This window comes from Microplitis demolitor, chromosome 2 (assembly GCF_026212275.2).
Source record: "Microplitis demolitor isolate Queensland-Clemson2020A chromosome 2, iyMicDemo2.1a, whole genome shotgun sequence".
Classification (NCBI taxonomy): Eukaryota; Metazoa; Arthropoda; class Insecta; order Hymenoptera; family Braconidae; genus Microplitis; species Microplitis demolitor.
In genome coordinates, this window is record NC_068546.1 from 22831997 (window position 1) to 22845040 (window position 13044).

General features: G+C 34.4%; 1 protein-coding gene across 1 annotated transcript; it reads right to left on the bottom strand.

Annotated features, from left to right (window-relative positions):
* Positions 1 to 22: 22 nt before the first annotated feature.
* Positions 23 to 5307, bottom strand: LOC103578890 (diacylglycerol lipase-beta). Its single transcript, XM_008560133.3, has 13 exons — positions 4612 to 5307; positions 3194 to 3292; positions 2871 to 3083; positions 2450 to 2772; positions 2135 to 2278; positions 1775 to 2067; positions 1544 to 1687; positions 1345 to 1456; positions 1140 to 1232; positions 847 to 1001; positions 632 to 781; positions 298 to 413; positions 23 to 222 (listed from the first exon to the last, which is right to left on the bottom strand). Exons 2-13 carry the CDS (start codon positions 3286 to 3288, stop codon positions 42 to 44), a joined length of 2019 nt encoding a protein of 672 aa, XP_008558355.1. The 5' UTR covers positions 3289 to 3292; positions 4612 to 5307; the 3' UTR covers positions 23 to 41.
* Between the last annotated feature and the right edge of the window lie 7737 nt (positions 5308 to 13044).

The following is a 13044-nucleotide window of genomic DNA, read 5'->3' on the forward strand; positions in this document are numbered from 1 at the left end:
TATAGTAAGGGCCTTTTTTTTTCTTTAAATAATTAATTTAATTACGATGAATCTAAATAAACCGGTAGGTCTTGTTGTTGTTTCAAAAGAGTACCTAGTGCTATTTCTAAATTTTCTGGTAAGTGATCCAGTAACATTCGCGGCATTACTGAAAGTTCCATAAAATCTTCAGCCTGCGCCCATCTCATTTCATACTGCTGGTCTTTTTTTGATTTTTTATCACTGAAACAGCATTCAATATTTTAGTTAAATTAGATTTAAATAACAGTAATTATTACTAGGTAATTATAACTATACCTATTGTCATCTTGTGAAGATTTAAGACGCGCAATATGAAGAATACGACCAGCATTGTATAATCTTACTTTAGAATATCTTCTCCTTGTGACATCACGTTCTAAAATCATTGTTTCCTAAAAAAAAAAAAAAAAATTATTAATAATTAATTATACTTATTTGTAAAAATAAAATTTGTTATTTTTTTCTACAAATTATTTAAATAAAGCCGCGAGATCAAAGTAATTTATATTCTTTTAATTAAATCCTTGCTCTTGTAAAAAATAACTTTTTTTGAATATAAAAGCGCGCGTTTTTCATGCCCGCGAAATTTAAAAAATTAAAAATAAATTACCGATTGACGTACACCAGAAGATTCACCAGCAAGCAGCGGTAATTGACCAGGTATTGAATTTATTGTGTTACCACTTCTCCACGTTCTGTGTAAATCTCTGTCTGGTACTCCAAATAATGCGTATCCAAATCCATTTAACACAACTCGATACTAGAAAGAGTTATTTTTTAATTTTATCTCCATGATTAATATAAAAAATATTATACTATACTTACTTTGGGTAACCTGCAAGCCTGCAGAGTGATCAGCAAAGATGTTCTAAAGTTTTCCATGCTGTCGACACTCAGTCGCATCACTAGATCATCGCCTAACCCGACCGACAGCACGAAATCTTCAGTCGCTCGAGCAGCTTCTCTGCTCAGCAATCCGGCTGCAGTTTGAAAATTTAAATTAACTTTTACCGCCTTTTTTTTATTATTATTATTGCGTGAAATGGGCCGTAAAAAAATTAGCTTATTAACTTCCTTACGAGCCATTTTGATTAATAATTAATTATAATTTACATAACCTGGAGTTGCAAAAGCGTAAACTTTTAAATCGGGGTAACGTGGACGTATAAGTAATGCCAGAAGAACAGCAAGGCCGGCACCGAGACTGTGACCTATTTAAAAATAAAAAAGAAATATTTATTCAAAGACCTCATTCATTTTGTATATAGATATTTATTTAGTAATAATTCATAAAGAATTACAACACAAGATAAAATTGATTACCTGTTACAGTCAATCCGTAATTGGGGTATGTCGCAAATGCTTTCTCGAGTATTTTATACTGGTCCAGTTGTTTCAGAAGCATTTTTGCGCCAATAATCATTCCACGATGTGCCTAAAAAATTTATTTACTTTTACTTTGTTCATTTTTACATTAAATTTATCAAAAAAAAAAAAAAAAAAAAAAAAAAAAAAAAGTTACCATACTACCGGGCGGTAAACCTTCAGGTTCAAATGAATCAGACGCAGCAGCAATGTCAGTAATAAGATCTCTCAATGACAATGAACCTCTGATTACTATCACGATACTTGCGGTTTTGTGATCAGCGACGACACAAAATGGAATCTGAAAAATAATAATAATAATGATTATAATTTTATGGTAAATTATTATGATTAAGGGAAGGAAAAAAAAAAAGAAAAGATAACGTACTTCGCACAGATGATTGCGAAAAGATGCGAAAAGAATGTCATCTTGAGACAATTGTGAAAGATATTTAACGCCAGCGAGACTACAAAGACAGCAATTGTCGTCAAGAACAATTGGCTGGTGTCTTGTTGAGCAACCGCAGCAACTCATGTGAGGAATCAATTTGCAACAACCTGTACACGCGTTTTGATACAATACAAATAGCCATCCGTACGATGCTATCGATAGTTTCATGTAATGATGAGCCCATTCTAGTGACATCCATGCTGGTGTGTTTGCAAATATTATCCGTGAATCTAGAAATTATTATTATTATTATCATTATCATTATTCTTTAGCGATAGTTAATTGATAAAAAATTACCAATTGTATATTCGGGACGATCGAGAATTTTCAAGCGACGTAACTCGATTGTTTCACGTTTCTGACGTATTCGCAATAAAATGCATCCGGCGACAACATCTGATGGAACTAAATCAGTTCCTCTGAATAGCGCACTCAGTAGTCCTGGAAAAAATTGAAGAATTTTTTTTTTTATCAACTGAAATAATTAAAGAAAAAAAAAAAAAAAAAAAACAAAAAAAAAAAAAAAACAATTAAACGAAATAGAGTAAATTAGTCGAATGCTAGATGGATCAGGTGTCGGACTAGAGAGAGCATTATGTACCTATGTCTCACCAGCAACATGTTGGAATGTCTCAGTGGCACTCTCGTCTCGGTGCATCCACCATAAGAATTTGAACCGGCGAAGCCAGATGCGCGACACCTTGCCGTGCTCGACCGAGTCCTCGATAACTTTGTCAGAGTAGGTGAGAGACCCGAGAGGATCGAAGACTAGAGCAAGACCGAGGAACGCCAGCCCGATGAGCACCCAGTCAAAGAACACAAGGGCTTCGATCACTGCTATTGTATAATGCTCGTCTGTGCACTGGACGTGGTCACTTATCACCCAAAGGGACCCCAGTATATTCCAGGCTATTTCTGGAACCAGCAGCAGCACCCTGTATTCAATTATTTTAATTGTTTAATTAATTTAAATTATGAAAATTTTTTCCGATACTCCATTGATCAGCTTGTAAATAAAATTTAAAAAATTTACTTGACTGTCAAAAGCGGCTCGACAAATCTCCGTGCATAAGTATCAGTAATAGACCCTCGTGCGCTGTGATTGACCATAATAAAAACAAGAATTGTAACAACACCAAGTATAACTAATTCACCGCCAAAAAAAACACGTACAAGTTGACCACCGACTTGGCACTGCCAGGTTTCTCCATAATATCTCAAGCATGCAATTCCTATCAAAACAAACCTACAAATCAAAACGAGGAAAAGAAAATTTTCTTATTAATTTTAAAATTAATTCTTGAAACTAAAGTTACGCAAGTGACTAGCAGTTAAATAATAAAAGTAAATAAATACCATACAACACGAATGAAAATTTCAAAAAGACCTGGATAGACGAGATCATCAGTCGCTGCGAGCCATTTGCGACCAAACAGATGCAATGCAGGCATTTTTCTTTAAATAAAGGTCCAAAAATAATATGAAAAATTAATTTTAACCCAGTACTTGTTGTTATTATTTATAATAATTGTAAATATTATGCAATGGACTGATCGTGATTACATTCTCTTCATCAGTCACGGTTCGAATGAAAACTACTGAATTCGCAGCATGTACACATATAATGAGATTGTTTATTTTTTTTTATTAAATTACAATAATTAGACTTTAAAATTGTATATTAATTAAGTTCCGTTTAATTTACGTAAGCATTTTTTTGATCGTTGACGTTGCAACTGTCAGAAGAAGATCATGTTGAGTACAAGTTGTTGTTTGTATGAATTTATTTAATCGGTGTGTGATTTACGATGACTGAGGTGTCAATCGACGATTGAAAAAAGTAATTATTGTTTGCTAATATGATATTGATGACAGGCAGTTTTTAGTTCCGAGTAAGAAAAATATTTGCGTATTTGTTTCAGATGAATTTCATTTTTTATGGGATTGTCAGTGTCACGGATAATAAACAGACACACTACAGGATAATTGTTGACTTTTTTTTATTTATTTAATTATTATTTTTTTTTTCTTTTTCATTTAATTGCGATGTTTTATCACGCAAGTGTGTAAAGTTAATTTGATTGGTAGCTGTCTCTGTAAGTGGTTGTAAATATTTAATATTTTTTTTTATTAAAAAACATTTTTATTTATTTATTTGTCAATAATAAAATAACTTGTCCATGTAAATAAAGAAAAAATTTATTGTTTATGTTATAAATTATAATTTATTTATTGCAAAATGTAAAAAGAATGTGACCGAATTCTTGATAAAAAAAAAAAAGTCATAACTTGAATTATTTTTCTAAAGACTTTGTTTTTTACCGAGTGAAATAAAAATTTTAAATTCTACGGTCAGCTTAAAAAAATTTCACCAAGTAGACAATAAAGAGGACAAGTACTTTTTTTTTGTTATTTTTTTTTTTTTTTTTTTTTTTTTCCTATTTTTTGTGTAATCACGCGGTCGTATCTATGTAAAAGAGTAGGTAAAGTACACAGTTTCCACGTCACTGTTATAGAGAAAGTTGTGAGAGAGAGAAAGTCCTCTTAGTCTCCATCATCGCACTCAGTATCTTTTTCATTATAATTTATTCAAGTAACAGTAATAACAATTGCATAATACTTAAAAATATATATATTTACAATAAATATGTTCTATTATTCCCATAATAATTAAAATTACTTATAATAAATGAAATTTTTTAATAAAACTTTTTTTTCTTCATTATTTTTTATTTTAAGTACTCAAGTAAAAAAAAGAAAAAAAATCTACTTACGGGCTAATATATTTTTAGTTAAAAAAAAATATTCACGTTCGACTAACAAAAGTTGTTTCTCTTGACTCGTCTCTCGAGTCACTACTTCAGCTTATTCATCACTCGCGCGTGTAATTGGATATGAAGCTCCTCTACTTGGTGTGTATATACAGTAGTATTATATACCAGCCGCGGTGTGGTATGCTACACGGTGTAGTGTAGAGTGTCGAGTATATAGAACCGCGCAAGGCGTTATCGCGCGAAAGGAAGGACGAGGAGAGTGCCGTCAACGTCAACCTCGCCGTCGCCGTCACCGTCACCGTTACCGATCCCGATTAAAACCTCTGGTGTGTGTACGCAGAGTGTGCTGTCTAAGGTGTGTGGGGTGTTGGGGTACCACAGCTCTTTGAAAGAGCGGTACGAGAAAAGCCTCTGAAGAAACCGACAGGAAAATTTAACAAAATTTTATAACGCTATATATTTAAATCTGTGTGGGGTGCGAGAGTGTGCAGGTGCGATGGATGTATTGAATTTAATGTAAATAACTGATACCTTGGAAACATATATATGTATATATATATATAAAAGTTAATGTATAATACTGCGGTTATTCGAATCCTAAGACCGCGTCCGTTACGCGCAGCCGGTTTTTCATCGCTATCACCAGCTAGGCGTGATAATCACAGGAAATTCCACGGGTTATATATTCTTTTTTTGCGTTGTCTATCGTCAATGAAAATGTTTTTTTTTTTTTGTTTATAAATTAATTATGAAAAAATTTGTAGTATTTTTCTTTTGACTCAAAATTATAAAAACAAATAATTAATGAAAGGCGAATTGTGAGAAAAAAATAAAACGCAGTTGAATGTTACATAGTTAATAATAATCACAAAATAAATATAATAAATCACATTAGCACAAGTGTTGAGTAGAGAAGAGAGTTTTGGACACAAAGTTTTAAGTGAATGGCGATATAAAAATTTAAAGAGAATCGTCAGACGTTAGTTATAATGTTACAAAGTTAAAACCTCGTCAGCAAATGTATTAAGCTATGCCTTAAATATATATGTATATAACTAAGTATATAAAAGCAGTGGGTTGCATTCGTCGCGAGCAACTTGCAGAGTTGTTCACCTTGCTCCGCAATACCCTCTACTCACAACTGATCCCTTCTTTCATCCTCCATCTCTCTATCCTCTATCCTCTATCCTCCATCCTCACACACTTTTCGATGTACTTTCCCCAAACCCGCCTTTATGTCTTAACAACATATATAAACAATAATAATAATAATAATAATAATAAATTTACACATTATTCTCACAAGACTTGTTTTTATTTATTTATAAGGCTTTTGTTAATTGTGAAATAAATTTTTTTTCATTAAAGATCTTGAACTTTGTCCGATATTTTGCAAATGACTCATCCTTTGATCGTCCACTCCAGACATCTGTGTTTTTTAATTTTATAAATATCTTTTTTTTTATCAGCATATTATTTATTCAGCTATTAATTAAAACGTCAAATTAATTTACAACATGTATGTATTGATGTTTGTATAAATAAATATATAAATGTCGGATGAGTTGTCTGGATGATGTGATGGGAGTTGAATAAAAAGTTTATTTGAATTTGATGTTTCTTAAAGTTTTATTTAAAGTGAATAAAAAAAAATTGTTTTTGTATTTTTTTTTTTTTTTTTTTGAACGTATGGAGCTTGAAATCATTCAATTGATTTTTTAACATATTTTTACTTTAAAATATTCAAATAATGTTATGTGGAAAATTGATGCACAGGAAAGTTATGGAGTAAGTTGAGGATAAGGATAAGGATAAGGATAAGGATAAGGATACGAAGGTGAAGGTGGATCAGAAGGAGGAGATAAAAAACAAATATTAAAACAAGTTTTAAAATTTAAAGGTATTAGTCTTTAGTGGAGATAAGAACCTGCTGAGAATACCGATGTACCTACGGAGAAGTTGTAGCTCAACTAAAAGACATTGTACCAGTTGTTGTGTGTTACTTGGTCAGCGGTTATATTTTATAGAGTTAAGTGTAAGAGAGAGTGGCGAGATGACGCCACGTCCACTAAGTCAATTCAGATTTCATTTAAAAGTTTTACTTGTAATAGATTTTTTTTTTTTTTTTTTTTTTTTTTTCAAATCTTGTCAGAGATAAATTGTGAAAATTTATTTTTCATTGGCTTAGATGACAAAAAAAAAATTTCAGTGAATCTGGTTGTTTTTTATGTAAAAATTTAATTTAAAGTTAGTCTGAGTTTTTGTTAATAAAAATAATTTTTAGAATCATTAGGATGGGAGAAAGAATTAGCGTAAAAAGTTTAACTAAATAATGATAAGAGTAGGAATAGTTTATAAAGCATAGAAAGGTAAAGTGTCCATTTAGTTAAGAGAGGTAAGAGACGACTTAAGTATAAATGCACATGTTTAGTGTGAGTTTAAAGGGGGTTGTTGTGTTGTGGTGTTGGTTATTCAAAAGTATTAGTGAGCAAAGGCTCGCTCAGTACTGTACTGAACACCAGTACAGCTAAGACGCGTAATGACGCCCTGAATCAATATGTGAGCCACTGAGATATGCATACGAACTAAGACAACCAAGAAAGTCCGTGGTGGTGCGTCCGCGTCTGAATGCCAAGACAGCTCTGCTTCTCCACACTGTTCCACACTCCTCGGGTGTAAGGCGTAGACTCAGCTTCTACCCACTACCCAGCAACTCTCACTAGAGCAACAGCAACAGCAACAGCAAAACCAAGAGAAAGAGAAAGAGAAAGAACAAGAACAAGAACAAGATGAAGATAGGTAGAGTATAGGGTGGCCACCTTCTGGGGAGAAATTAAAGACGAACCAGGCACAAAAATAACGACCCGCGAGCGTACTCAGTCTTTCTCTTCACCCCTCCTTCATTCCATCCCTTCATCACTCTTTTTTTTTACTCTTCCTCTTCTTCCTCCTTCTTCTTCTTCTTCTTCTTCTTCTTCTTTTAGCTTTACTCCTTAGTTGTTATTCTTCTTTTATCCAGTTTTCCTTTTCCCAGCATTTTCTTTCCTCGATGGAGAAATGAAGCGACCAAGGGTGAGTAAAACAGGCGGTTGGGAGGTAAGACGTTGCCTGCGAGATGAGACGAGCAACCAAGTAGACGGGGGTGCTTGCTTTGCTTTTACTTATACTGCTTCTTTTTTGCTTTATATATATACATATACATGCATGCATATATATTTATATATATTGCTGGTGCTGTGTAGTGGTAAGAGAAGAGATATAATCTCCTACACGCCATAAAACCCGCGGGCATAAAAAAAGAAAAGAACCGTAGGGCGAATCGGATTTCGTGGCACTCTCTACCCTTTTTTTTTATACATATATACAAATCCCTTATGCGTATCTGTGTCATTTCGTAATTAATCATCCATTGATTTTACATGTTTTAATATATTATAATATATTTATGTGTGTAAGTAGGGGTTGATTTTTAGTACAATATGCATGCACGCAACCCTGTCCCAGTCTTGGAGTCTCAGTAACTACTGACTTTATATATATATCAGACTACAGTAGACTCGAAGCTCAGAGACCAGCAGACTCGTACGATAGACTATTTTATGATAATATCATTGTCGAAACTCGATACCACAAGATATACCCGATTGTCTTGCAAGGAAATTTGCATTTACATGCACTGAGATTGTTGAGGCCTATCATCTACTATCGTTATTATTTCTAACATTCTATTGACAATAATCGTGCATCTAAAAATTTTGAATTATTTTTTTTCCCTAAATGTCTGTTTTATTTTTAAAACTTTAACTCTCGATAATTTATAATAAATATTTTATTTAAAATATTAACCCCTATAATTATTTAAAGTAAAGCTAAAATGTTAATAGAATTACTAGGTGTCAATATTAATAATAAATGACTATTTTAAAAATCACTTAAGTTAACCTCACGCAATAATTAGATTTACATGAAACCCTCAGGCACACACGAACGACATATGTATATACGTCGTGTTAATTAATCTCTCCCCCAAAACTAAAAAATCGATTGGCTGTTTCGTTGCTCATGTCTTGGTGTCATTTATTTATATATGAATATATATAAATATTTAGCTGTGTTGTAACGGACGAGTTGTGTAAGTGAGAGTGCGTGGTATAAAGCACCGACTTAAGACAGAAAGAGAAAATAGTAGATAAAAAAAAAAAAAAGGAGGCCAAGTTTGAGAGAAAGACCCGCGTGAGGGTGGACTTTGTTGGGGCTGCGGAGGGCTGAGTGCCACCCACTCCACCCGGAACGCGAGAGGGTGGAGGTTCTCATTAAGCAGCCACCGCCACACGCCGGGGTTCAAATAAGAAGAATAAGAATAAGAACAAGAAGAAGAATAAGAATAAGAATAAGAAGAAGCCCAAGTTTCCTCGGCGGTGAGGTGCCAAGGGATCCAGTCCTCAGAGGATATACGAGAGTAAAAGAGAGAGTGAGAGAGAGTAGGAGAGCGTCTATGAGAGCGTGAGTGAGCAAGAGTGTAGAATTATCAGGATCTTGCGGATCTTGCGGAGGGTATGACCGGGTACGTGGCAATATGGCCGCCGCTGATGAGTGATGCTCGTAACCCTTACTGCTGTCTTCTTCATCTTTTCTGGCACCCTCCCACCTCCTTATCACTCTGCTTAGCAGGCTTGCCTCTGGCCACCCCCGACGGATCACCGCTACTCGTTCGAGCTACTTCTTACGGGATCTGCTCTTATACACGCACCCCTCTGAATTATTCACGCGCGCCTTCCAGCATTTTTCCACAATCCCCGACTCTCACACACTTACTAACACACTAACACACCCACACACCGACAAGTATATCTTTACTACCCTCACACTCGAGCTAGGTATTATTTTGATTTTTAACCAGTGCTCTTACCTCTCACAAACTTTTTCCCATCATATCTTACATTAATTTTTTCTATTATTTTTATTTACAGTCCTAAAATAACGAACGCTGTATATAAGTTAATTATTGTCCTTGGTACAAGGTCCGGCTTATACCTGCCGGTCCATGTCAACGAGTTTATATTTTATTATTATCATTATTATTTTCTCCACTTGCTGCAGAGCTACTATGCTTATATATTGTATGAATTGTATTTGGTTGTAGAATATAGCTGTAAGACGGTCATCGGGAGGTGGTGGGAGTGCGAACAGAAGCAGAGGCAGCGGCAACGGGGAATGTAAATTAGAAACTGGGCAAGGAATGGAACCGAATAGAATATATGTAGGGAGAAGTAGGAGGAGAAATAAGTAAAGGAGGAAAGGAATGGAATGGAGTGGAGGGTAAAGACGGTAAGGTGACTTGAGGGGCTGAAGGAGCTTATGTAACTTGCCCGTTGTTTGTGTCTTTATGTATGCGTGTAGTCCGCTTTATCTTTACTCGTCTACCTAGATATAGATATAGATATATATATGTATGTGTGTGTAATGGTCGCGGGCCGGCTTTGTCTTTGTCCTGGCACACAAAGTTGCCTGTTTAGTTTGTATGTGTAGTTAATATATAAAGTATATATAGTGTTATTATGTGTGTTGTGTTGCATATACGCGACAACGTTGCGTGTCACGCGGCCGGTGTCCGCGCCATCACATAAATACATACACGATTGGGAGCGGCAGTGAGTGTGCATGTATCGATTGCCGGCCACCCCTTCTACTAAGTAAAGAGCCAAGTCTTACGTCTCATCCCTCTCACTCTGCTCTTGCTCTTATGTCCTAGTCTTTAGCGTCCTCTCCTCAGCTCCTCAGCTCCTCAGCTCCTTTGCTCCTTAGACCCGTAGCCTCTAGCTCACAGTAATTATTGTGCCCGGTGGTCTCGAGACTACTCATGTGTGTATCGTGTCGGTGGGGCTCAGAACCCACACCACACCAGAAGACCCTAAATACGAAAAGTAATGAGAGTAACGAGGATATAGATTGAGGATAAAGCGAGAGAGTTATTGAGAGATAGGAGCAACATTAAGACCCGGCCCGCCTGGGAGGGATGGAGGGTGTTTCCTTCTGATAGTTAGTCAGCTTCCGTAGGACTGTCATTTAACGGGTGTCGGGCCAACACTTGGCTATATTACTTTTATTTAAACATTATATTTTGTTTTATTAAATCAAAGCAAATCATCTTCTGGGTTTATAACTTTTGATGACCTCTCAGTGTTTGAAGAAAATCTAAAGCGGAAACCACCCGAACCTGGACTTGAGCTTTTGCAAGAGATGACGGATGGGAGGGATGTCGAGGGTTCAAGACTATCGTACATATGTACATACATACATACAAACATACATATACTCTATATATATATATATATGTATAAAGACTCTTACTCTTGGTGAGTCTTGAGTTCTCTCTGTAGTCCGAAATACTCACCCCAATGAAGCTAAAAGGACGTAGGACGTAGTCCAGCTAGCAACCACAAGTCAACTTTGTCTTTCTCTCTCCCTTTCTCACTCTAGGCCCTGGACTTGGTAGAGGTGGTGTGGGAGGTTGTCTCTCCGCAGGCAATCAACCCTTCGTCTTACTGCATTACTGACCGTCTTGCGTACTCCTTGTGCTCCTTGTACACATCTACGGCAACATCTACAACAGAGAGTTTAGTTTAGGTCTAGTGTTATGTGTATAGATGCTAGCTGACTTTATACTATAGCATAAAAGTGCTTCACGGCAATGGCCCCAAGCTCAAATCGATTACCTACCTACCAAGATAATTAATTATCAAAGGACCTCAAATACAAACTTGTTGAGTCTTTGAGTTTTATTTTAACGATATCTATATATATTATTCCAGATTTTAAATATCCACAAATTTATTGAATTGATAAGAAAAAATTTTGGTTAAAAATAAAATACTAGTGGGTATATTTGCTTGGATTGAAATTTAAAATTTTTTTTTTTGGTCAAGAAACATCAAAGGATTAGCAAAGACGAGTAAAGATGTTTAGTTTGTAGATTTATCGAAATTCTCTAGTGTTAGCAGGCATCAAAGGTGATAATCTTGGCTTCCTATCTTTCCGCAAGTCTTTAAACTCGGAATAAAAACCTTCAGAATGATAAGTAAAGACTTTTGGTAAAAGAATCCCGTTCAATTGAGTTGTGTAAAACGATAGGTCAATATTATCACCACTGTCTCTAATGCAAATTGCTTAGAATTTATTTTTATCCAGTTCTTTTTTTTTTTTTTTTTTTTAAATGAAAATTTTATAATTAATTAAAAAATAATTTTCAAATTAAAACTTACATAACGTTAATTAATTTAAAAAATTTTTAATTATCGAATTTAATTAATAAATATTGAAATTTATTTTTACCAGTAAATTCACGACGTATGTATATTTAAATATAAATCCAGCGTTACGTGAAAAAAGTATTGTGTCGAAAGTCTAACAATTGTATATAACGATGTATATAAATTCTGGGGATATGATAACGAGGTACAAGCGAAATGCGTGGTTTCAACGTTGCCAAACTATTTGCCTCATGAATATCAACATCCAACATTAACAAAAATAAACTTTTTTTCAATGTGTTACAAGTGAATATATGGTAACTCGATAACGAACGTAAATATATAATGAATAAAAAAAAAAAGTATATAAAAGTTTGTAAATACAAATATATTTATTTATTAAAAATTATATTGATAATTGGCACGTGGCCATAGTACTTAACTTAATTATTTAAAGTTTTTTTTTAAAGAATAGACTCGAGTAATCTGTTTTCTGTCTTTGTTTTTTATTAGAGTACTAGAGTGTAAGCAGGACCGAAGAGCAGAGACTGGATATCGAAGAGAGAAGAGAGAAGAATGAGAACCGATGAGGGAGAAGTGAAAAGAGACAGAAAATAAAATAAAAAAAAGAGGAAATTGAGTGGGAGAGAAACGTGGCCAGAACCATGACCACCGCAATCTCGTTGGTCAGTTCTCACTTTTATTTTTATTTACTTTTTTTAAGCTTAAGCTTTTTTATTGCCAGTTTCTCACACCCGATTTCTTTGCATATTACAGGTTGTAATTACGGTTAATGTGGACGAACAAACCTGTTTGGGTACAAATGTGTGAGGAGATTGAGATAAATGAGATGGTGATGCACCGGAGGATGAGGATCAAGAAGATGATGATGAAGAATAAGAATAAGAAGGAGAAGAAGAAGAAGAAGAAGAAGAAGAAATTTAACTTTGAGAAACTCGTGACCAAGAGGAGGATCAAACGGAGGACTATAAAATTAACCAACCCTTTTCAACTCAAAAGTTGTAATCATACTTTCCTAAGCTTTGATTACACCCATTTATTTATTTTCTTTAATTATTTTTACTGTTAATTGCTTATCAAATTATAAATTTACTTTTATTTGTTGATACTCATATATTTTTGTCATTATCTATATTGATTGGATTTTTATTTATTAATAGAT

Coding starts and splice junctions, on each gene's coding strand:
- LOC103578890 (XM_008560133.3), bottom strand. CDS start 3,288: ATGCCTGCATTGCATCTGTTTGGTCGCAAATGGCTCGCAGCGACTGAT. Junction 1,233..1,344: donor TTACGGATTGACTGTAACAG/GTAATCAATTTT, acceptor ATTTTTAAATAG/GTCACAGTCTCGGTGCCGGC. Junction 782..846: donor AGGCTTGCAGGTTACCCAAA/GTAAGTATAGTA, acceptor AACTCTTTCTAG/TATCGAGTTGTGTTAAATGG.